The 24,963-nt window shown below is 40.6% G+C and overlaps 1 protein-coding gene across 1 annotated transcript in view; it reads right to left on the reverse strand.

Moving 5' to 3' along the window:
• DNA2 (DNA replication helicase/nuclease 2) overlaps positions 1-24,963 on the reverse strand; it is a 38,829-nt gene that overhangs the window by 455 nt on the left and 13,411 nt on the right. The window contains exons 7-20 of the mRNA XM_036736427.1: positions 20,321-20,438; positions 19,354-19,519; positions 18,649-18,843; positions 13,478-13,708; positions 12,246-12,362; positions 12,058-12,167; positions 9,375-9,484; positions 8,480-8,704; positions 7,450-7,643; positions 7,257-7,346; positions 5,879-6,083; positions 3,420-3,509; positions 1,470-1,652; positions 1,019-1,165 (exon numbers count right to left, since the gene is read on the reverse strand). Of these exons, the coding sequence (XP_036592322.1) occupies positions 1,019-1,165; positions 1,470-1,652; positions 3,420-3,509; positions 5,879-6,083; positions 7,257-7,346; positions 7,450-7,643; positions 8,480-8,704; positions 9,375-9,484; positions 12,058-12,167; positions 12,246-12,362; positions 13,478-13,708; positions 18,649-18,843; positions 19,354-19,519; positions 20,321-20,438 (2,181 nt within the window). The remainder of the gene's footprint in view (positions 1-1,018; positions 1,166-1,469; positions 1,653-3,419; positions 3,510-5,878; positions 6,084-7,256; positions 7,347-7,449; positions 7,644-8,479; positions 8,705-9,374; positions 9,485-12,057; positions 12,168-12,245; positions 12,363-13,477; positions 13,709-18,648; positions 18,844-19,353; positions 19,520-20,320; positions 20,439-24,963) is intronic.

Raw genomic sequence — 24,963 nt, forward strand, 5'->3', positions numbered from 1 at the left:
GGTGGTGCAATGCAGGGGCCCTGGAGGCAGAAGGTCCTGAGTTCAAACCCAGCCTCGGACATTCACTAGCTGTGAAAAACTGAGCGAGTCACTTGAGCACTTTGTCTCAGTCTTTTCACCTGTCCAATGGGGATAACGGCACCTACCTCCCAGGGCTGTGGTGAGGATCCAGTGAGGTCAGTGTATACTGGCACAGTGCTTAGCACAGCACCTGCCGCTATTATCGACTGTTCCTGGCCTCCTCCATCAGTATTTGGCCTTCTCCTTTCTTTCAATCCACTAAGTACAAAGCAGAACAGCTGCAATACCCGGGAGCTTGGAGGACAAGGACATCAGACAGACACACGCCCTGCTTTGGAGGCTCAGCCCAGCGTTCTGCCTTGGACAAATGACAGCCTCTCCTGAGCCTTAACTTTCTCACTGATAAAATACAGATAATAATCCTTGCACCATCTTCTCCCCATTGTAGTGAGATCAGATAAGTGCACATCAAGGTGGTAAATATATATAAATGGGAGGCCTGATGCTCAGGAAACAGTGCAGGGCAGTGGAAAGAGACCTGGCCTGGGAAGGAGAAGGGCCTGTTGGGTCTGGCCTCTGACAGTGCCTGGGGGACTGTGAACAAATAAGCCCTTTCCATCTACCTGAACCTCAGTTCCCTCACCTGCTAAGTGGGAAAACTACCTCTCCTAAATATGTCGTGGGGTCTCTGTGAGGAAGGCATCTTCTTAAATCTCTGAGCACCAAACAAATGTGAGTTATCATTGAGAAGCACCAGGTCATAAGGGCTAGAGGGTGACCCATAGAGTCAGGAGGACTGGGAGTTAAAGATGTATTATCTGTGTCATCCTGAGCAAGTCACCTGAACCCCTTAGCCTGGTTTTCTTCATTGGTAAAATGACTTGTTGCAAGGAGCGGAATTTATCAACTGAAATACTACATCATATCCATGTCAAGAAAATCACATCACTTAAAGTGAAGGCTCTCCTGCGAGCAATCAGACACAAAAAAAGGATATCTTGTTTTCTGACTTTAGATAATGGAGCAGCTTCTCCATAGGAGGATAGCGGCTCAGAGACGGCACACAGCCCAGCAACACCAGCTTGTGTTTGGCTCTTGTGATGGCAACATTAAGGCGCCTCCAATCCTTTAAAAGCTCGCCAAGCTGTAACAACAAAGACGATTACAAATTTTGTCTTAGGTTTTCAGAATTCAGTTAAATTTAGAGTTTGAAGAACAATAATACATTATGAATTCCAGAAAGAGACACAACTGGCCCATGCTACAAATATGACAATTATGTAGGGGAGATGAAGCTCTGTGTATAATTTTCAAATATGGGCAGTGCCAAATAAAATAAAAACTTAAATCAAGAAATAATGCACACTAATTTACTAGTTGTAAAATAACATTAACTATTTAAGAAAATGCCTCTCAAATACATATTAGCACAAACAAAATTCACTCACAGTTCCATCTTTATTACTTCTAACAAAAGATACTAGAATGATGCTCTTGTCTCTTCCTTGATACTTGTCCACAGTATTAACTTCTACTGCACTGACAGAGGAATGAGCCAGAAGATCGGTGATGGTCTTTAGCTGCTGTCTATACGGCGCAATGATGCCAATATCCGACGGATTGCAGCCTGCCTAAAAGGAAAACAGCGTACCGTAATCTGACAATCGTGACTTTTCCTCAATCATTTGACTAAAACACTCACAAATTTGAAGACTTTCACGGTATACTGCCCTAAAGGAATAAATGACCCTGTTTTTTTCAAGAAGTGAGCAGCACAGTGACCCCTGATTTCCCATTTGTTCCAAAGCAAGACCACTATGTCCCAGGATGAGACAATAGTCTCCATAAGAAGGCTGTTCTTCAATCCATGGCCAAATCATAAATTTGTTTTTTAAACATCTTTACTAAATACATTTTAAACTCTCTATTATTTCTACATCAGAGATTTCTAGACATATCCCTCCCAACCCCCCACTATGAGAGTTCTCTTAGAAAGAAAAAACTTAAGCAAAGTGACTGAGTTTCACAGCAGATGCGACATTTTATACCCAGTTTCTCCCCCCATACGCTTCTGCTGGCAGACACACGTCTACAGAAAGGGAAAAGCTATGTTTCAAGCTCTCGTCTCCAAGACCATCATCGGTCATGACAATCACTCTAATTTGGGCTTCCTTTTAGCATCCTTTTCTTTTTTCTAGATTGTTGTAGTCATTGTATCTCTAAAATATAGTGTTAAAAGGATGATTTGTGTTCTAAGCCCTCATGGATTCTCAACAAGTTACACCACAGTAACCACATATCTTTATTTTGAAAGGGTTCCTAGCTTGACAAATCAGGGGAATACTAAATTAATAATAGCCTGAGATTTCAGCAAGACATGGATGTGACAAAAACTCTCCTGCATCTCTGTGAATAAGATGAAAAGACACAAGCTGAATGACAGTAGGTAGGTAGGTAGATTCAGAGCTAACTCAATACCTGAATCCAAAGAGTAGAGATCAATAAACCAATATCATCCTAAAAGGACACCTCTAGTAGACTGCAAAAGATTGTATTCCTGGTCTTGTTCCATTCAACAATTTTAATCAACTACTTCAATGAAGGCAAAAATGGTGTGCATACATCCCCAAATTGGTACATATCACCAGATAAAAAAATAGTGCTCTTACAAAGCTTCATTAAAAGTGCACCTTATTTTCTTGAAATTGGGACTACCCTGTGAAAATTTAAGGTCCATAGTAAGCAGAGTTGGGAGACTTAAGGTTCTGCTTAATTACTCTGATGACATCAGGCAAGTACTTTATCCTCTCTGGTTCATGTGTTTTTCTGTTTATAAAATGAGGAGCTTGGATTAGTACAGAGGTTAACCTTTGTTATGTCCTGGATCCCTCTGGCAGTCCACTGAAGCCTATATACCCCTTTTCAGAATAATGTTTTTAAATGCATAAAATAAAATACATAGGAAACCAACTATATTAAAATAGTTATCAAAATATTTAAATACTCTTTATTAAATATAATCTATAATATTAATAACAACACTAATATATCACATATTATGAATATTATATGTTAATGTTAATATAATAGTATTGTATAATATAAAATATCTAAAAATAAATATTAAAAAGAATATTTTATTTTTTAAAAGTTCACTGACTCCAGAGTTAGAAACCCCTGGATAAGATGAGATCCTAAAGTTTCTCCCAGCTCCAAAATTCTATTCTGTGAAATTTCCAACCAGTACTGACTATACCTGGCAGTAGCAATGTAATTTAACCTTATTTCTTAACTAAAGATAGCTATGCTTAAATATTGCAGATGAATTTTGTTAAAATAAAACAAAAGCTGCTATAAGGATATTTTAAACATATCAAGCAAAATACATTTCAAAATACCTTTATAAAAACTGAGGCCAGGAAAACTATGAACTTGGCTTCTGTTATGTTACTCACACCACCCTTTTCAGCCTGCTCTGGTGCTGGAACCTAATAAAGAAAAGCAAACAACCAAAAACATGTAAAAAATAACCTAAAGAGTGAATTCAACAACTTACTATAAAACCACCTACAGAGAGGCCAAAGCATTGCGGGTTACTGCACAAGTACTCATTCCCCACAGCTGCCCCACAATTCTTTGGCAATTATGCCATGCTCATCAGGAAAATGGTGTTTTCAAGGTATCTTAACACCAGATATTGGTACTTCAGGCACTGGAAAGGTACATTCCTCAACATGAATTAATAATTTGGCATTTTGGTTTATAAATATGCCTCTTAAAAACTTCATTATGCTGAAAAAATTACTCAGAGTCTGGTATCCTTTCAGTGACTGTTAAGATAAGTTGAAACAATGGGGAATAATTAGGCTAGAAAAGAAAAAACTCAGGGTGGACATAATAATATGTCTTCAGGTAATCATTATAATGATAACAGCTAATGTTTATTTAGTGTTTACTATGAACTCTGTGCTATGATCCTCACAACAATCCTAGGAGGTTGTAAGGGCGAGCAGGGTGGGGCTTTTCACTGTTTTTCTTTTGGAGTGCTCCTCAGCACTAAGGCAATCAAGTACCGTTGATGGAGTCTTGCCTTTGTTTGTAGGAAGGCCTACACCATTTTGCTAATTATGTCACAAGAGGGGTGAAGCTCTTGGGCCCTGAAAAAGGGTATATATACTCTGAAGGTAGCCCTTAACCTAGAACTCTCAGAACTGTGGGAGAAGTTTTGCTTTGGGGCTCACTCACTGCAAGAGTGTTCTGTGATCTGACCACACAAGATTCTGGGTAGCCATTAAAGAGCCCTTCGGCTTCGAAAAACCCCGATGTTGGTGTTTCTCTCTCTGATAACCATGTATGTAATGTCTTGGTCAGACAGCTAGAAGCCTGCTGATTTGTGTTAGTTTGCTCTGTTTATATAATTTCTGCTTGTAATTTGTTTGTGTTTTCTCTGAAGTTCAGGATGCTGACTTTTTCCCCTGAACTAAGTGAATGATGTGTGTATGTTTAACTGAAGTGAGATTGTAAACCCTCAAAGTTGCTTTCCTAAGAAAAGCAGATCAAAGAACCTGTGCTAGCAGCCTTCCTGTGTGCTGGTGTTTTTGGCCTTACACGGCCACAGTAGCAGGTAGGTACTGTTATTATCCCCATTTTACAGACAAGGAAGCTGAGGCTAACCCAGGGTCACAAAGCTAGTATGTATATGAGGCTGGATTTGAACTCAGATCTTCCTGATTCCAAGCCCTGTATTCTATCCACTGTGGCACCTACCTGCGCATATTGCCCAGATATCTGATGGCTTTTGAAATGGAAGAGTAAGGAGTAGATTTATTCTGCTTGGCCCCAGAGGGAAGAATCAGGAGTAATGGTGAGGTGGGTGGAGAGCAACAGACTTCGTAGATACACAGAAGAACTTGCTACCGGGGATGACAAGCAATGTGGTGAATGGAGAGAGCACTGGTTTGAAGTCAAGAGACCTGGATTCAAATCCCAGCTCTGCTACATGCTACCTGTGTGACCCTAAGCCAGTCACTCTCTTCTCTGGGTCTCAGTTTCCGTCTTTCAAATGAGGGGCCAGGACAGATGACTTTTGAGGTTCTTTCCAGCTCTAAATCTCTGCTCCTCTAATACGGGCTTTCCAGAAGTAGATCAGGCTATCCTAAGAGGTAGCAGGTTCCTCCTCCCAAGCTTGATGCCCATTTGGCTGGTACAATGTGTAAGAAATTCTGATTCAAGTACAGGTTGGACCACAGTGTTTCTGAAGTCTCTTCCTTCTAATTCTGAGATTCTACGGAATCAAAACCCTGAAAACTAAAGCTGAGAATCAAAAAATGGACCTTGACAAATCCACCACAAATTGTATGCTCCATGAGATCCTGCAGTTGAGTTAGCCACTCATCAACAGATGATTTCTTATTTGGTAAAAATTACTTTAAAGCTAAACAAATAGAAATAAGAGTTATCTATACTTACACCTGAACTTCCATCAATGTATTCAGGACCCTCACTATTCCTACTATATTAAAATCTTTCTTTCTTTCTTTTTTTTTTGCAGGGGGGAAGGCAGGGCAATTGGGGTTAAGTGATGTTATAATCTTTCTAAAGAGCATAACAGGTTACTCATTTCCAGGGATATATAAGAGCTCTCTATAAAGGCAACTTCAGAATTACTTTGAAAGAAATTAAAGAAGAAATAAGCAAATAAAGGCATGATTTCCAGCACATGATTAGGCTGAACAAATATAGCAAAAATATTGACATTTCTTAAATTAATTTATAGAGATTTAAATAATATAACATAACATTTCTGGAGAGATGCAAGAGATGCAGTTTACTAAGAAGGCTACACTATGATATTTACCTTTTCTGTGTTAAGAAAACAGACGGGACTCTTTGGTTCGAATGCCCCCCTCAGCCAAGAAGTTTCAGAATAATTTCTGTGAGCTTGGAGGTCCAACATCACATCTTTCAGGTGGGGTAGGCTGACTGTGGCATTGGCTACTTTGTCTGATCCACACTCGAGTTTTCCTTCATACACTAACTTATTACTTAAGGACATAATTGTACTAAAAGGATTAGAAAACAGCATTATTAATTGTGGCAAATAAAATTTCATGGAAAAAATCAAGTACAACTAACACTGTTAGCATTCATTAATTCAGTCAACCCACTGAGGACCTATTTTTTCAAGAGCATGGTACCAGGAATTAGGGGAGATCCAAAGATAAAATTAGATGCAGGCACTCTCCTCATACAGTTTTAAAGCACAGTAGAAGAATAAGACAGCAGGGCCCCAAACTAGAGTACGTAGTGTTGCACGGTAAGCAAATTTTAAAAGGGCGGATCTCAGGTCTGTGCTGTTATTATCCACCATGGGCAACAGGGAAGGCTAACTGAGGAGGTGGCAGTTGAACTGGGCTTTGAAAGAGGGCTGATAATTCCACAGGTGAAAAAGGGAGAGGAAGGCCATTCATTCCACATCCCAAGTCAAATCACAAAGGGAGAAAACGGAGAAAGCTGAGTACAGAGTAAGCTAGGTTAGCTAGAACAGAGAAAATGCCGAGGCCAGGTGTGGACTCAAGTGAAACCAGAAAGCAAGACGAGGTGAGAAAGTGATGATGAGCAAGGGGCAAGAGGTCAAGACAAGGATGAAGAATAGGTTGAGTGTGAAGGAGAAAGTCATGGAGGTGTAGACATATAGAAAGTTATTGCTGGAGAGCTTAATCTTAAAGTCACAGATTTTGGAGATGATGTAGTTCTCAAAAATAGCCAAATCTGAGGTGTGGCCATTACACAGTGGAGAGAAAGTGGTTGGGGTGAAGAAGGAAACATGAATACTAATGTCCTCGAGGACTGTGGCAGAAAACAGTGACTAAGGCCTGAAAGTTGGTGAGAAAATGGATGAGCCACCTGGAAGGTAAGACAGATGATGGTATACAAAGGATTGAATGGACCACAGAAAAGTTATTCAGCTGTCCTGGCAGAAAAATGGTCTATAAATGGCAGTGGAGAGCAAGACAGAAGCCCAGCCTGTAGTCAGGGAAGTCAGAGGGGGGACTTCTAGTGAGAAAGGGATCTTGAAAGACTCTTGAGTATTACTTTAAAAGTTCATGGCTAGAGAGAAGCTTCTTGAGACTACAGCCGGGATCTAAAGGGCATCACGGAATGGGCTAAGATGGGAGAGCTGGGGTGAAGCAGAGCTCATTAGAACAGGGATCCTGGGTCAGAGAGAGAAATACCTGTTCATTCTATACTGCACGGTCAACTGAACAACTGCATTCCGTTTCTGCTCCAGCCTCTTGAATAAACTTTCACTCATGCCAAGAGCTCTATTATCAAATCAAATACATAAATTAGTGCACTGAACATTAATTCTATGTTGGAAATCACACCTAGTGAAAATCCAGTGGTCCCTGACCATACATTTCTTACCCTGCTTCACTATTCAGCACAAGTGGAGGAAGCTGCAGATGGTCTCCTACCAGTACAAACCTAGACGAAAAGAAGAGTGGTCCCAGACACACTGGCTGGCTAATCTGGGAAGCTTCATCCACGATACAAAAATCAAATCGTCTCCGGGAAAATATTGGGTGGTTTATTCCCATACACGTAGTCGCAACTATAGGCTAAAAATACACAAGAAAAAAATATTTTAAAATACAATCTAACATCAGTTTGTCTGCATTTGGCTCCAAAAAACCCTAAATGCAAAGCAACAAAATTTTCTTCGTTGTCTAATAGCAAAAATCCTAGAGGTAGCACTCTAAGTATCACTTCTGAAACATCTTAGCTACTCATGTAAACCTAAAAATACTATCAAGGAGGTACAAAATCAAATATTTTAGCTAGACAACACCAACACTGGTAAATAAAGGATCTGTTGAACCTATGAGCTGGAAGAGGTCTGAAAAGTCATCAAGTGCAAACTTCTCATTTTACAAATGAAAACAGTGAGGCCTAAGAAAGTGAAGTCACCTGCTCAAGCTAGGTAACAAGAGGCCTGAGACTAGGCCTTGGGCCCATGATTCTCTGGCTAGGGCTTTGTTACATCACCCTGTCTTCCAGATTGAAATCAGAAACCTTCATGGAGTGTTAATCCAAATGGGGTTAAAAACATTACCAAGTCTAAAAAGAGTTACAATGTCATAACTCAGTCATTTTAGTACTCAGCCTTAGATGTTTAGGGAATTGGCTGCAAGTGCCTAAACTATGTCTTAGTACAAGGTGGACATGCTACTGAAAAAAATAACAAATCCCTCTTCCCCAAATTTTATAAAATGCCAAGTAATGAGTCCCCAGAAGATTTTCAAAAATCCCTTCTCTCTATGGCAGCAGTGAATACAAAACTAAAGAGGCAAGTAATCTATGGCATTGGGGGTGATTTTTATATGCTCAAATTTGCTTGCTTGTTATGATGCCCCAGAAGTGACTGTCAGCGACATCACCCCAGTATTCTGCTTACCTGACGGCTGTAGAGCTCTTCCAGACTAGTTAAGGATTTAATAGCCTTTTCTCTGCAGATTTCTTCCTCTGTAAATTTCTGAATGCTGGGATGAACCTTCTGAGTTTGGCCCAAACGCAAAAATCCTACTTTAAATTTCATTAACTTCAAAAGAATGTTATCAACGGCAGAGTGAGTGTAACTGGTCAACAAAACACTGAAGCCACAAGCATAGAGGATTCTTACCTAAGAATGGGATACAGGAAATTTTCAAAAATGTTACCTTGAATTCCAGATAATTCTTAACACATACTCAATGCTACATACAGACATACTAGAAAACCTAAAATAAAACATCACAGAGTGTGAGGGAAAACAGTTTTCTACCAGAGCGCCAGACTGTTGAATAAAAATGATACAATATTAACAATATTGGTAATATTATGCTCTTAAACTGTGTTAAAATTTTAATTTTCTACAGGATTACTTTAAAAGTTTGCCAACACAAGTAAAATCTAAATAAAACTTATAGTATCCAGTCTCTAACCCTTAGTACAGTTCACTACTTGTATAGGGAAGAGGAACATATAAAACATATTCAAACTACCATCAGAGCCAGAGACTATGAAATACAAAATTTAACAAATTTATCATATGATGGCAGCCATTTTCTCATTTCAGGGTTATGACACTATCTCAAAAGTGAGAGAATAAGCCATTTCATAAAGATATTTTTAATTCTCATTATGCTTCTCTGAACACATTCTTTGGATTGAAAAGAGGCCGATAGAAATATTTATATACATACATATGTGTGTGTATGCATACATATATGCGTATACATATATACTCACATATGTATGTACACACACACACACACACACACACACACACACGTAAAAATATAGATCCTTACAAGGGCACATATTGTTGTAGTTTTCCCTGTCCCGGGCATACCAACAATAAGCGTGTAGTCTTTTGAAAGAAGTACTTTTTTCATTGCTTGCCTCTGGGGTTTATTCAAACCTATATTTTAGAAGAAAGAAAAAAAATGGATTTTAAACAGTAAACGAAGTATTATTAGAACAATATTTTAGTTCTGACCCCTCACACACTATGATGCGGCTTCTTCCACCAAGAAGCGACCATGGACTCTCAAAGGCCATGCACAGGAGCACAAGGGCTCGCCGAGTCTCCCCTGCTGGAAAGACTTTCAAGGTACCTCCCACAACAGACTAAGGAGCAGCAAGTAAAGAACAGAGAGGCTCAGCACCACTAGGCCAGCCACAGGGTCATGAATCCTTTGGCCATGACCACCCATAAAACAAAAACAAATCCAGGATGGCCTGCAGTCCCCCGCCCCCTCTCCCCCGCTTCTGCAGTGTGGGTAACACAAGAGCAGAACAGGGGGCAGACAGTGTCCATAATCACAGGTACTGGCTTAGCTGCTGGTGACCTGACTGAGATCCTGCCTCAGTGATCAACAAGTAGCCATACTACGGCAGGATGTGGAGCTGGGTTATGGCACTCTCCTAACCACAGCCAGACCACAACAAGAAGGGGCAGCTAAGCAGGAGGACTGCTCACAGGCTCTCCTCGATGACAGTCTACAAAACGTGCATCAAGGATAGCCTTAACAAGGGGATGAGAGGAAAGAGGCAGGCTCTGGCCCGTCAGCCACACAAATAAGTGAAGAGTACAGAAGATACGATATCGTACCAGGCTGTTTGACCACAGAAAGGCACCTGATTTGGTGGAGCAATATACAGCCATAAAGGCTTTCTTCCTATGTGATCCCTCTTATGAAGATTCCTTGAGAAAGATCACAACAGGAATAACTTCATTCAACAACCATTTGATTAATAAAACCCACTGAGGCATAAAGGTGCTAATCAAAAGTGTTCACCACGATCACAGAGTGTGTTGGTAACCAAAAATGGGCTCCTTAGCACTTAGTTCAACAAGTGCCCTTGAATAGTTTGGCTTTTGTTCCCTCTGAGTAATTCATTGAGCCTTACTAGGTGCTAAGCCCCAGGCCCAAACCCCTATTAGGTGTAAAACCTTAGTGGGTGTGGATTGGCAACTAAGGTGGGGCCCAAGGTGGGGCTAACTCCAGGGAGGGCCTAGTTTACATGTCTGGGAGAGCAGAGGCTTTTAGACCATGTGGGTTTAAGTCCACCTCTTTGTGACGATTCTAGGTCACATGGGTGAGTCGCATGTATGACTCACCCCTGATGCTGAAAAAGATATAAAAACCAGGAGTTGGCTGTCTGTTCTTTGGAGCTCTTTGCCGCAGCAGTGGTGGTGCGTGACTCTGGGCCAGCTCTTGTTCTGAGCTCCTGGGCTGAACCCAGATGTTGGTAACTATGAATCTGTATTGGGTCTGTCTGTTGATGTTTATAATTTTTTTGTATGTTGCTCTGAAGTTCAGGGTGCTGGCCTTCTCACCTGAACTAAGTGACTGATATTTGTATGCTGAATTAAAGTGAGCTTGTCAACCCCTTCACCTTGCTTTCCTTACTTAAGCAGATCAAAAGAACCTCTGCTGTTGGCAGCTTTCTGGGTGCTGGCTGTCGGTGGATCTTACACCCCCACAGAAGCTGCTAGCCGGATTGTTGAAACACAGAGGTCTAGAGCAAAATCTAAATCAAAAGGCAATAGATGAGGAGACCCTCCAGATGCTTCTTAGAAAGGTATTGTGCCAACTGTATCAAGCCCAGAAACACTCTTGGAACCTCCCAAATGAGATTCATAATCCATCAAAAGGGATACCCTAACCATCCACAAAGGAAAAACCAAGTGCATGAAGAATGCAGATTGTGCACTATTCAGACCTTAAAGGTGGCCCATAAGTACATTCATGGTGCAAAGATGCTGCAGATGGACAATGAACCAAGCCTAGAGAAGATTAGGAGGAAGACCATGGGCTGGACAGAGTCTAAGAAATGGGGCATTGTTTTCAATCACCCCTAACTTCTCCTTGAAACAAAAATTCATCTCTATCTGAACTACCAACACTCTTCCAGGGATGCTGAATGGCTATGTACCACAGAATAGGGATTTGGCCAATCTTGGAGCACCAACAAGGGGCAACAGTCTTCACACAAGGAGGCAGAGGGATTGCTAAACAGTGTGCATTTACACAGTACTTCCAGTCAGGCACTTTGCTGGGTACTTTAACATTATCCTCTTATCTGAGCCTCATAACAGCCTCAGAGAATAGGTATCATTATCCCCATCTTACAGGTGAGAAAACTGAGGCAAACAAGTTAAGTGACTTGCCCAAGGTCACATAGCTAATAAATGTTGGAGGCTGAATCTGCATTCATATCTTCCTGACTCCAAGCCTGGAGCTCTATCGACTGCACCACCTAGCTGCCTCTCTGCCCCCAAACCCTTCAGAGGAACCCCTCTGACAGATTTAAGGAAGGTCATGACTTTCAAAGGATGAGAACTCTTGGGTGTGACCTAGGCTACTGGTGGGAGTATGGGCACTGATGAGACCAAAGACCCACTGAAACAGAAATAAGACTAGGTTGCAGTTTTAATAGTAAGAACAACAGAAATAAATAAAAAATAACATTAATTATAGCTTCTACCTTTTAAAATGTTGGCAACTCTATCCTTCGCTTCATGTGGAAGCACAGAACTCAGGTACTCTATGAATTGTGGTTCACGGAAGTCAATGATTAAATCTCGAAGCTTTTCACTGGGGAGAAAAAAAGTTCTTTTACTCTAGTGTTCTCTAAAAGCCTCCTGAAATGTTGATTTCCTTCTTCCTACCAACCTCATAGGGGTGTTTTCCATCAGTTTAGAAAGGTTTCCCAGGGGAGTTTCAATACCACCAATTCTTTCTGCATAGTCTAATCTAAACAAAGTTGACTCAGGTAATTTTGACAAATTCCTGAAATGAAATAAAATGCACATATAGAAAAACACTTTTCATTTAGAAAACACCAATTTAAGCCAAACATAGAAAGCAAACAACTACTTAAAAAGATGAATTCTGAACATGGAATTTAGATTAATTAACCACTGTTTAAAATGTCAGAAAGACGGGCTCCTGGATGCAGCTAACAGAGGGAGATAAAAGTGTATTTGCTGGTAGTCTCAAAAATCAAATCGAAGGGCCTTCACCTGGAAAACAAGAGAGGAAGAAAACTGTCTCTACATATTCCCCAAGCTACATCCTATCCAGAGTAGCTACAGCGTAGGAAGAACATTAATAGAAGCATGAAGAGGGTCAAGGGAGACAAAATTCAAAAAAGACCTCAATTCCAATCCATGGCCTCAGCTATAATGCAGAACTGAGCAAGAAGAAACACAACCTATATATCACCGGAGAGTCAGCAGGCTGTAATGGATGGAGGAGGGTCTCATAGGCAGGCCTAGGTTCAAAGCTGGTCAAGGACTACCAAGTCCTGGCAGGGTGACCCTGAATCAGTCATAGCCTCTCAAGGCCCCCAGCCACTTTCTACCCAGAGCTGCGGCTCTTCTGTGTCAGCAGAGGGAGGATGCTCACCAGGAGGTTCCAACATCGATGAAGCTGCAGGAGATAACTTTTTAATAAGTTAGTTGCCAGAGTGGAAATAACGGGAATCTTGGGAGGATATGACAACTCCTTAGATTCTGTGATAGAGTAGGAAAGGGAAGCTGAGAATAATTCATTATGCAGCCTTTATTTTGGAAAAGCAGATTTTGAAGGGTTCAGAGAAAGCATAGATAGAACACCCACCACTTGGTTGAGCTCACGACCTGGTCAGTGCAGGTATATCCCTCCCCCGCTTTCTAATATGTCTCATCCTAGTACAAAGTTTCCTGTATATCCTCCACTGAGGATCTAATCAAGGCAACAGAGGCCTTCCTTTTATCTTTTTAATTATCTATTCAACTATTAAATCTTATCTTGACATTCACGTTTAACTGAGTCTAACTTGCAAAACAACTTTTTAAAAGTTCTGTACTCCTTATACTTAAATATTTTTATTGATTCTTCAGAAACAAAAGAAATGGATTCACCTGTCTAGTAAACAGGTGACTGTGGTCATGTTGATCTCTTTCACATATCCACTACTTAAAGCAAGCAACCTTCTTTCTTCTCCACTTAGAATGACTTTGTCTCCCATCATGAGGTTTGTATTAGGTATCCTACCATGTTTATGCTGGAAGGTATGTAAATATTGTCCACTACAAATAGTCTGGACATCTTTGGTCCTAATCAGATTTCCAATGCAGTCACCATGCTTCTCCCTATAATATGAAAAGATATACAAGGAAACCTCTTATTAATACCATCACTTTCATGTCTTCTCACCATTGCATCTTTTTTTTTCCTCCTAGACCCATCAGACTTATACTAAGGTGCCAAATTCATGAAATTTCTATAGTGTTTCCAATTATCTACACTCATGTTTCATAAGTATTTGTTAAATATCTACATCTTTTGTTATGAAACTAACCCCAGAGAGAGAGGGTCCAAGACACATATACCTTGAAGGGCTCTGTCTGGTGACAGCAAGAATCAAGCTCTCTCTTCTCCCCCGCAAGAAAGCCCCAAGTGCAAAGTCCTGAAAATCCCAAGGTGGAACTTTGAAAGATGCAGTGGGCACAACACATAGGGGATCCCAGGTTACTAGCACTGTACTAAGACACCATAAAGGCCTTCAAGAACCAGTGCTCCTAACTTGGAAGGATGCTTCACCTAGGGAGAACTGAGTTAATCAAGACCAAGCAGTGCGGACCAACCCAGACAAAAGCACAGCAGAGAATGGCTCTGTCATAGAACCACAAGCTGGGTACTAAAACTGGAGAGAGGAGTCAATCAAGGAGAGGAAAAACTCAGAGATTCAAAGAAAAAAAAATGGATTTTTCCGCAAGGACTACAGAAACGAAGCAAAAGATAAAAAAGAAAATAAAACCCTGGAAGAAAAAATTGGAAGGAGAATGAATAGCTCAGAAATTTAGTAAACTTTTCCCAAATAATGTACTCCCTGAAAACTAGAAGAGACCAGAAAGAAATTACGACTTCATGAGATAGCAAGAGACATTAGAACAAAATCAAAAGACCAAAAAAAAACAAAAAAAAAACCACAGAAGAAAAAGCAAGGTATTTGATAAAGACACTGTATTAGAAAATATCAATGAAAACTGCTCAAATCTATCAGAATCAGAGGGCAAAACGAAGATAGAATCCACCTATAATGTCCTGGAAAAAAACTCAAAGAAAACATCCCAAGGAATGTTACAGCCAAAACCCACAGCTTACGTAAAAGAAAAGCACTGAAAGCATCTAGAAAAAAAAACAGATTAAGCATCAAAGAACAGTCAGGATCACCTGAGACCTTGTGGCTTCTGTTATAAAGGGGGAGATCTTAGAACACAATATTCCTAAAGGCAAAAGATACAGGCTGACAACCACGAATAATTTACTATGCAAAGCTGAGCATAAGCCTACAGGGGAAAAAAAAAACGGACCTTTCATAAAACAAAGGACTTGGAAGTATTTCAGTTGAAAAGACCTGAGCTGTGTAGCAATTTCCAAGGGTAAGAACTACAGAGGCCCTGGGAGAAAATCCAATGGTTCTGTCCTGAGGGTTGGAAGAGAGGAAGGAGAAGGGAGAGAAAAAAGAGAAAGACACAATGTCACAGAAAAGAGAAGTAGATGCAGGGTGGGTGGGTAGGGAATTTGCTACTTGTCTTAACTGGGTTGCTGAGAAAAAGAGTGTACAAACATGGAGGAAGGAATGGGGGAGGGGGCAGCAGGTGAACCTCCCTCTTCTCTAACCCAGACAAAGGAGTGTTGAACACACATACACACACACACACACACACACACACACACACACACTCGCTCTCTCTCTCTCTCTCTCTCTCTCTCTCTCTCTCTCTCTCTCTCTCTCTCAGTTTGGTGTAGAAATACACCAAATTCAATAGGGAAAAGGAGGAGAATAACAATGGGGAATTGCAAACAAAATAAAGTTCCTGATCTGGAAGGGGGAATTAAAAGGAAAAAAACCCTAGAATCCCAAGGGATGCCCAACAATTGGGGAATGGCTGAACGAACTGTGTGTAACAGAACACAGTATTACTGCTAAGAAGCAATGGAAGAGAAGATTTCAGAGAATCCTGGGTCCTATGAAATGAGGCAGAGAAGACTGGGACAACGATTTGTATCAGAACAACATGGTAAAGAAACACAGCTTCGAGTGCCTTAAGCCCTGGGATCAGTGCAATGATCAGAGATGTCTTTGATGAAGCACAGACTCCATGCTTCCTAACACTGACGTGATGGACTCGAGGCACATTTAGAAACCAGAATTTTGGACACAAACACAGTGGATCTGTTTTGCTTGATCACGCTTCTTCATTACAAGGGCTTTTCTTTTTCTTGATTTTTTAATCAGTGCAGAGGAGTGGGGTTAACAATAAGAATGGGGGAGAGGAGGGCCATGAGAACAGAAGGCAGTTCAAAAGGAAGCGTAGACAAACAGGACAATTCTGAAAGCAACATGCTGTGGCCAATGTGGGAATTTATTTTGCCTGACTACTTTCTCAACCTGGGAGGCAGAGAAGGTGAAACTTCATTTGGGAAAAATAATTTATTTTAAAAGAGTGACATGTTGAATTTATCATACAGTGTTTAAAAAAAGCAGGGGAAGTAAGAACAATGAAATGGAAACATATGGTGTCATATACAGCCCTCTGTATTCTGCTGCATAATATGGAAATAGCCTTTTGATGTTTCGATATTAATTTTAAAAAAGAAAAAAGAAGGCCACTAACCCTAAAGAGCCGTCACATTAGGCCATTTTACATCCTTTTGTGGTGCTAGAAGGGAGATCTTAAAAACCTTCCAGTAGAAGCCTATAGATGAGAGTATCTATGAAAAGTGTTAAAAATATTTAATGCTTTGAGAGAGATCTTCTGGGCCTATGACAAAAGTAAGAAGGCAGTCTTTATCACCTGTTTTCCTTAAAAAGCTATACTGCCTCTGAAAGATTTAAGAAACACGATAAGTTAACCAACCACTACTCCAAAGGTCCAATGATGAAGCACATTAATCACTCTCCTCCTGACAGAGCTGATGGTCTCAAGCTATACTCGCTTCCAGGATCAAGTATAAAATCTTCTGTCTGGCTGTCAGAGCCCCACTTCCCTCTTACATTTCCAGTCTTCTCACCGCTGCCATCCACATCCTCTGAAGTCACCAGCCCCCCCCCCCCCCGCTGGTCCTCTCAAGGGCAGCACTGTTTCACCCCCATCCTAGAGTACCTTCCCCAGCCTGCTGCAATGCTCTCCTGATTCACCTCCACCTCCAGGTGTCCCTCGCTTCTTTCAAGCCCCACCTTTATTTAGTTTAACATGTTTGATAGTCACTGATTTTCTCAGAATGTGCCCCAACAGCATTTCAAGTCATTTATAAAGAGTGAGTCTTATGGAAAAAGACAGATGCCAAAATGCACCTTTAGAAAACAGGCCATCCAGTGAACAGGAAAGTGAGGTGGCGCCCATCAACTGGGGGAGGGTTGGACAAGTTGGGGCATATGATTGGGATGGAACACTGCTGTGCTATGATAACTGATGAGCAGGGCGGCTTCAGAAAAACCTGGGAAAACTTATATGAACTGAAACAAAGTGAGAGAAGCAGAAGCAGAATGTCAAACTCAGCAAGAGCAATATAACGATCAACTGGGGAAGCCTTAGGTACTCTCATCAATACAATGCTCCAAGACAACTCCAAAAGACCCATGATGAAAAATGCTATCCACCTCCAAAGAGAGAACTGATGAACTCTGATTGCAGACTGAAGCAGACTTGTTTTACTTTATTTTTCTTGGAGTTTTTTCGGGTGTGTGTGTGTGTGTGTGTGTGTGTGTGCGTGCGTGCGTGTGTGTGTGTGTGTGTGTGTGTGATTGTTTTGTAGCATGGCTAATAGGCAAATATGTTTACATGACTTCACATATATAATCAGTATCACATTGCTTGCCTTCTCAATGGGTGGAGGAGAGGCTGGATAGAGAGAATTTAAAACTCAAAATTTTATAAATCAATGCAAATTTTTTTTTACATATAAGTGGGAAATATTTAACAAAATCAATTTTAAAAATGTAAAAGAAACATCTGCTGGAAAATTTTTTAAGATCTCCCTTCTGGCACCACAAAAGGAGGTAAAACGGCCTAATGTGACGGCTCTTTAGGGTTAGTGGCTTTTTTTTTCTTTTTTAAAATATAAAAGAATCTTAGCAGTATTTTTTTTCATGGCAGCAAAAACTGGAAACAAAACGCAAAAATCAAAGAAGGAATGGCTGAACAAACGGCAACATGGGAATAAAATGAATAATATTGTTTCATAGGAAATGAAAATGAAGTAGCCAGAGAAATTTAGGAAGACTTGTAAATGTATGAAATAAAATGTGTAGGATTACAAAGGTAACCAATAGTACTGAGATGCAGCAATCAAAATATTAAAAAAAACAAGTTCGCAGACTCTGAAAGAAGAGACCTGCATTGGTCTTGTCGCATCTCCCTACTATCAGCGCAGCGGCCGCACTTGACCCTCTGTTTCCCCAAACTCTCACTATAGAGTGAGCCCAAGCAGGCTGTTAGATATGTGCAACAACTTACTATTGTCTACTATAGCCTTAATGAAACCCATGATTATTTAAAAGAGTTTGGCCTAGTGGCCACATGAGAAAAATCGAACACATGCAAAACATCTCCCGTCCAGACGGGCTGCTGGGTGACCTGTCCACTGAGCCCGTATCAGCACCTACCTCTAGGTCTCGGACTGCAGATTAACAATGAGCAAGAGCCAGAGTTGAAAAGAAGCAATGCAAGGGGTCTAGACAATTTCATAAAACATGGCTATGATCCCAAGCTGCAGCTTGACCCAAGAAACCATCTTTCTATCACCGATGTTCACCCGGCAATACTGTGCGTAATCTGTGAATGCTAGTCTTCAAAGGCGTTCTGATTAATGCTTTATTCTAATTCTGAAAGGCCTTCCAAGAACCTTGGAGATCAGCTACCAAACCCCCTCATTCTCCAGACAACTAGGCCACGCGGGTATCATAAATAAGTAGCAGAGCCAGAATTTGAACCCAAGCTCTGAGTTCAAATCCAAGGCTCCTTCCACTAGATCCTGGGGTCTACACAATAAGATGTCTAACAAAACAAAATGTTCTGCTTACCTTTCCGCGGGTAACATTAACCATATGTTTCTGTGGCTCCTCCTGCTATCCTTTGACTGGGACTCCAGGGTTATCATTAGATACCAAAGGCTGAAGTACTGGAGATGGGACCGCTTCAGGTGCTGTGTAGCCTTTTCGATTTTAGGCAGCATGGAGAGGGGAACGGCACCCTTGTCCATTTGTTGTTCGACAGCTCTAAATTCAGAACTCCATGTCAGAAAGGTACTGGAGACAGTTCAGGTTATGACATTAACTATCTCTCTGAAGTAAACAGAGACCTAGGGTTAGTCGTATAAATCACTCTTCTCCTACTTTAGATAATATTCAGTATTTTAAGTAGAATCAAAAGGCTTTTAAAATATAAAACATACAAGAAACTAATCAATACTGAATGGACAGGAGTTTGCAGTGACCGCAGGAGAACTCATATCTGTAAAATCATAGATCTGAAACAAATGGGGAGGGCGGCAGCATCTTAATAACCATAATAAATCCATCAAGGTTAATTCCATCAACACCATTAAGCTGAACTCAATCTGTTACAAATTTGTGATAGCTCTCTGTGTAGAGGAGGGAGGGATCGGTATTGACACATACATAGCTAGGTAGCTAGATATATAGAAACAAAGGTGATATAAAAACAAATGTTATCAATATAATTTTTAAAAACTATAACCTAAATTTAAACCATCTGAAATTCATTACCTGCTATAAAGAGCACAGTTGTACATTTGTGAGCAATATTTACAGGCGTAACTATCATTAACGATTGGTGGCAAGTGTGCAAGCTGGGTTTGCTCCTTCCCCGCAGTGGATTTTGTGACACCATGGGACAAGTAGAATGCCATCTGGTTTCTTAGCTTTAATAACTCTATTTTTTTAAAGGAGAAAAAATTATTAAATTCAGTTTAATTTGATTTGACTGTCACATATACTTTGTGATCACCAAGTATTATACGTAAGCATAAATAGTACCATAAGACAGCCAAGGTGGCACAGTAAAAAGAGCACTGAACCTGAAGTCAGGAAGACCCGAGTTCAAATCCAGCCTCAGGCGCTTAGTAGCTGTATGGCCCTGGGCAAGTCGCTTAACCTCTGTTTGCTCAGTTTTCTCATCTGTAAAATGGGGAGAACAACAGCATCCACCTCCCTGGGTTGTCGTGGGAAACAAATGAGATGTTTGTAAGTATTTAGCACAGGGCATGGCATGGTGCCTGGTGGTTAATAAAGGCTTATTTCCTTCCTGTCTACATTTTGGTGGCTACTATTTGAATGCCAAAAAAAATATCACAGCAGCATAGATTTAGAGCTGGAAGGGACATCGGAGAACCCTACATCAAACCACCTCATTTGACAGATCGGGAAACTGAGGCCTAATGAGGTCAAGTAACTTACCCAAGATCAAACAGGAATTCTCTAGGGCCAGCTTTGTACTGAGGTATTCCTTACTCAGGAGCAAAATTCTAAAAGGTTAAGGTCAATGTTTTCCAAAATCTAAGTACAGGACTTAAAAAAAAATTTGCCTGCCTTTTAACGTTTCTGACCCCAAATGAGAGATGAGATATTTCATGACGCCTTGCAATAGCCCCGAGGTGGACTGTGCCAACGAAGGCTGAGAATCTTTTATAATGTTAACAGTGAAAAAAACAAGGATGAAAGGGGTAGCCCTTACCTCTCCTATCAAGACGGCTGGCAGGCACGGGGTACATGGTACCGGTCCGGAGATAGAGAAGCAATCCAGCTTCTGGATCAGCCCTTCTTTCCTGGCTTAGTAGTGTATAGAGAACAACCTACGGGTCATTTTAAAACTTCAGAAAATAATATAAACAAATGCTGATGAGAGTAATAGAGCTTTCTAATAGCAAATATCTTCTTCCTACTCAAACATCAATATCCCTCTCAATTTTGTTTACACCTTAAAGAAACATGTAAACTGCCAACCACTTAAAAGCCAATATAGAGAACTCTCCTGGTTTTTACATTTTTATCCAGACTTTATGGGGCCAGAATTTGTTAGGGTCTTATTTTTTCCCGTTAGACTAATATTATATGCGCTAAAAGTTAAATGTACAGAATACTAGTCAGGATTACCATGAGGAACAAATACGGCCAGTCCCTAATTTAAGAACGGGTTCTACCACCAAAGTTCATTTGTAAACCTGCTTGTCTAAAATCAGAAAATCATTTTCCCACAGAAGCAATCTTATATTGCTTCTATGGGGTAGAGGTTCCCAATTTGATTGATAATGCATTTGTAGTACCACGTTAATAGAACCATCAAACTTAACCACAGTGGGTTCCTATTGGAAAACCCCTTCAGAATTCCAAGCTGGGACTCACGGGAGATCCTTCTAGCTGGGCTATACCAGAATCGGGATTCCTACTCATCTGCTCTGGCCCTCTTCTCCCTCCTGCCAGGAAATGAGGAGTGCCTCTGCTCAAGGCTATTACTAGGTGTCGGCCACAGCAAGGGGACCAGCAGGGTGGGTGCTTTGAGTGCCAAGGGGTGAGGAACCATGGGGGAAAGGCTGAGGATTCTCATTAGCATAACCCTCAAGGGCCCTATCTTCCTTCTGGCCAGATGCTTTTCAGCTCACTTCCTTCCTGATTCAGGCCCTCAGTGTTAGTTAGCCCATCTGTTTCCTTTCCTAATGCTACTACCTGTTTCTTCTGACCAAGATCCCTCCCCTGGCTCCCTGAATGAAAGACTACAATCTCACTTTCTAGTAAACAAAGAAGAAAGAAACAGGCAACAAGTTAATAGGCTCTTGTGTCTTGCCCTCACCTTTGCTTTCTCTTTTTTTCACTCAAATTCCATGAAAAAAGTGAATTACTGAAATAAAAGACTCAGCCTATTCAGATCATTCCATCATAGGAGGTAGTGCCAGGAGCAAAGAAGAGTCTGGGATAGGGTTTCTGACAGGATCAATATGGAAATGGGACAGGACTTGGGGATGCTACCACTGAAAGGTGGCCTAGACCAAGGGGAACCGATGACAGATGGTGAAGGGGAAGGAGGGAGAGTAAGCAACTCCCTCCTCCCTCTACTTTCCTCTTGCCACAGGAGAAGCCATTCGGTATCAGCCCTAAACAAGATTTGAACTGGGTCAAAGAGGTCGAAGATTCCAGCCAACACCTGGTGGCTGTGGTTTGTCCTTCATTCTTGAAGAGGACCATGACATCAGGGAGATGATGACAAGACTTGCAATTGACTTCAAAGTGAGGCTGTGCAAGGTCACCAGCCTCACTTTCTCCTCCAGAGCCATCTGGGTCCAGTGGCCAGATATCAAACAAGATGACTGGAGACGGCCCAAGATGCAGTGGGAGACCTTAGACATTTCAAGCTAAGGTCTTTTCAGGTTCTCTTAAAGAGGCCTATTAACTGAATTCGCGTTGCCTTACTCAAAGTGAGAACATAAAAAGACCTTAACTTAAAATGGCCAAGGCCTCCCACTGCAAGCTGGACCATCTTCAGTCATCCTGACCAATATCTGGCCACTGGTCCCAGATGGCTGAAAGTGAGGCTGGCGACTCTGCACAGCCCTCCCTCCACTTCAATCCAATTCAATGCAAGTAACATCATCCGATGTCATGATCCTCTTCTAGAATGAAGGACAAACTACAACCTCTAGAGTAGTCTGAGCTGCCTGAATGAGCACCCAGCTGGCCAGTTGCAGTTGGGCAACTCAGCTTGCCCTCTCCTGTCCTCTCCTTGCCCTCCCTTCTCCTGAGGGTGTTCTGACCAAAGGAAGGTAAATTTTGATGGCTGAAAGCTACCTAGTTAACTTGGGTTTTACTGGTTGGATTTCTTTCTTAAAGATCAAGCCTTAAACCCAATTCACTCTGGATCTCATGGACTGGACAACAGTAGGTCCCTGCCCAATAGGGAAGAAGGAAAAAGGAAAAGCTTCTAAGGCCACTGGCCATTCCTGAGTGACTTTACAGAAGTCAGCCCAGAGTATGGCACTAGCGCCTGTAAACACAAGCCTAATACTACAGTGAGTATGCTGACATTTTTGCCAAGAATTATTTCCCAGAATGCCAGGCATCAATCATTTCAATGGGCCAATTTAGTATTCCTAATGACAGCTGAGTTATAGTAAATCAATTTTAGCTTGAGAAAGCTGTGAGGGACAAGATTAAGGAATTCAGAGTCATTTACTCTCTTGGCAGCTCCCTAACGTAAACCAATGCTAAACAAAGACTCATCAAAATGATCTTAATCTAATTTCATCAGATGTAGAACCTCTGTTTAAATCTATATATGCAAATGCATAAATATTATAGGTCAAATTGAGAGCTATTAATTACTTTTCATTTAAAGGATGACAATGAGTGTTAATTTATAAAAGATCCATATTAAATGTAATATGTAGGGGGCAGCTAGGTGGTGCAGTGAGTAGAGCACTGGCCCTTGAGTCGGGAGGACCTGAGTTCAAATCCAACCTCAGACACTTGACACACTTACTAGCTGTGTGACCTTGGGCAAGTCACTTAACCCCAATTGCCCTGCCTTCCCCCCTCAACAATAAATAAATGGGTAAATAAGTAAATAAATGAATAAACTTAATGTATAAATTACATTTGCATACTGTTCTATTAGCTGAGTGCTAACAGTAGGTTTTTGAAAAACAAATAAAAAGTTATATTTTACTTAAAAATTGTTATCCCACCAGGTTAAAAAGGTAAGTTTCTTCTGTGCCCAGGATACATTCAGTTCAATTAAGAAACAAAGATTTCCTAAGTTGACAGAGAAAGAGGATCCCAGAGATAAAGACTCTCCAAAGAAAATGTTAGTTCCAAGAGCCTTGCTATTTAAATCATTTCCAGGAATACTTAGGGTACTTCAGCTGCCAAGATAGTAAGGAATGGAAAAAATTAGTATTGGAAAAAATAATATTCACACAGAGTTTGGTGTCTGAGCTTGATAAATTAAATTCATCTGAACATGGCAGTCTGTTGTGTTGTTAAATAAATTAAATGTGAAACATTTTGTTGTGTTGATTACTGAATGTAATTCATAGTTCCTGGCAATGCTTTAACACAACTTTGGAATGATCCACATATAGATATAAATATGTACATACTCATAAATAACTACTTACACCCCATTCCACCATAATTCCTCCATGAACCTTCCCACCCAAATTGCCAGTAAGCCAGCTCCCGAAGCCTGACAGATGGAGAGGAAGGGAGTTTGCTAAATATGATTTTGGAGGGCTAGTTAACTTAACCACGAATTATAATATTGTTTCTAGGTAGAAAATGGGTTACAAGTTACAATTAATCAATTTAGAAACAGATTTTTGGCACGAAGTTAATTTGTTAATTAGGGCCTACCTGCTAATTAAAATAAGGAAGTCCCAAAGTAAGGATTCACCTATTGTACACCTTGCATATTTCGAATTCTATTTTTATTTTCTGCACATTAGGTAGACAGTGCTCTCACTATAAACTTATTCTAGAAAGTGGAAACTTGGTCACTGCAACAAAGGTACTGTCTTGTTATACTATAAACGCCCTACTATTGCATATGATTCATCTTCTTACATAAAAGTTGAACTGAACAAAATGGAATAATTCAACTTGGGGCCACCGCAATTGAGTCAATTTGAGAATCCTAAGTGTTTGTGCACCGGTCAGCAGGCCTAAGCAATTTCAGCAAACCTGTCTGTGAAAACCAGATGGAAAGTTTGAAGGTCTCCATGACACTCCAAGCACATGGCTGCAAATCTAACTTTATAAAGGATTAACTGCTTCTCTTCACATCTGGCTTGCTTTACTCTGCTTGTGAGGACCACAACTGGGTCAAATTTCAAAGCTATAACTTCAGTCCAAGTTACATAATTATCCAAGTACAAAACTAAAGTCTTTGGAGATCAAAAATGCTTTCTTCCTCCTACATCCCTCAACATTTGTAAAGTCAGAAGCAGCAAAAATAAAACCCCAAATTACTTTGGGTTTGAATCTAAAACCTAAAACTTTCATTTCAAAGTCTGTTAGCAGTGGCAAAAAAGCACTTAATAACAGAAAGGTCCTTTAGCTAAGGTTCAGCTATAAAACTCAGATTGTAATACGAACATATTTTATGTAATATTGCTTATGTTTTAAAGTTTTAAAATGCGAAAAAGGAATGGCTTACTCTCTGTAATACAAATTCACGTATAAGACAGATAATTTTTTTCATTACTGGTCTATAACAGATAGTAATATGATTATAATTAGGTTACAATTAATGTTTCCTAATATATACAAGTGATAACATGGTTTTAACTTATTACTGTAATGATTTTATTTCCTTCCCTCCAAAATCGT

This window comes from Trichosurus vulpecula, chromosome 8 (assembly GCF_011100635.1).
Source record: "Trichosurus vulpecula isolate mTriVul1 chromosome 8, mTriVul1.pri, whole genome shotgun sequence".
Taxonomy (NCBI): domain Eukaryota; kingdom Metazoa; phylum Chordata; class Mammalia; order Diprotodontia; family Phalangeridae; genus Trichosurus; species Trichosurus vulpecula.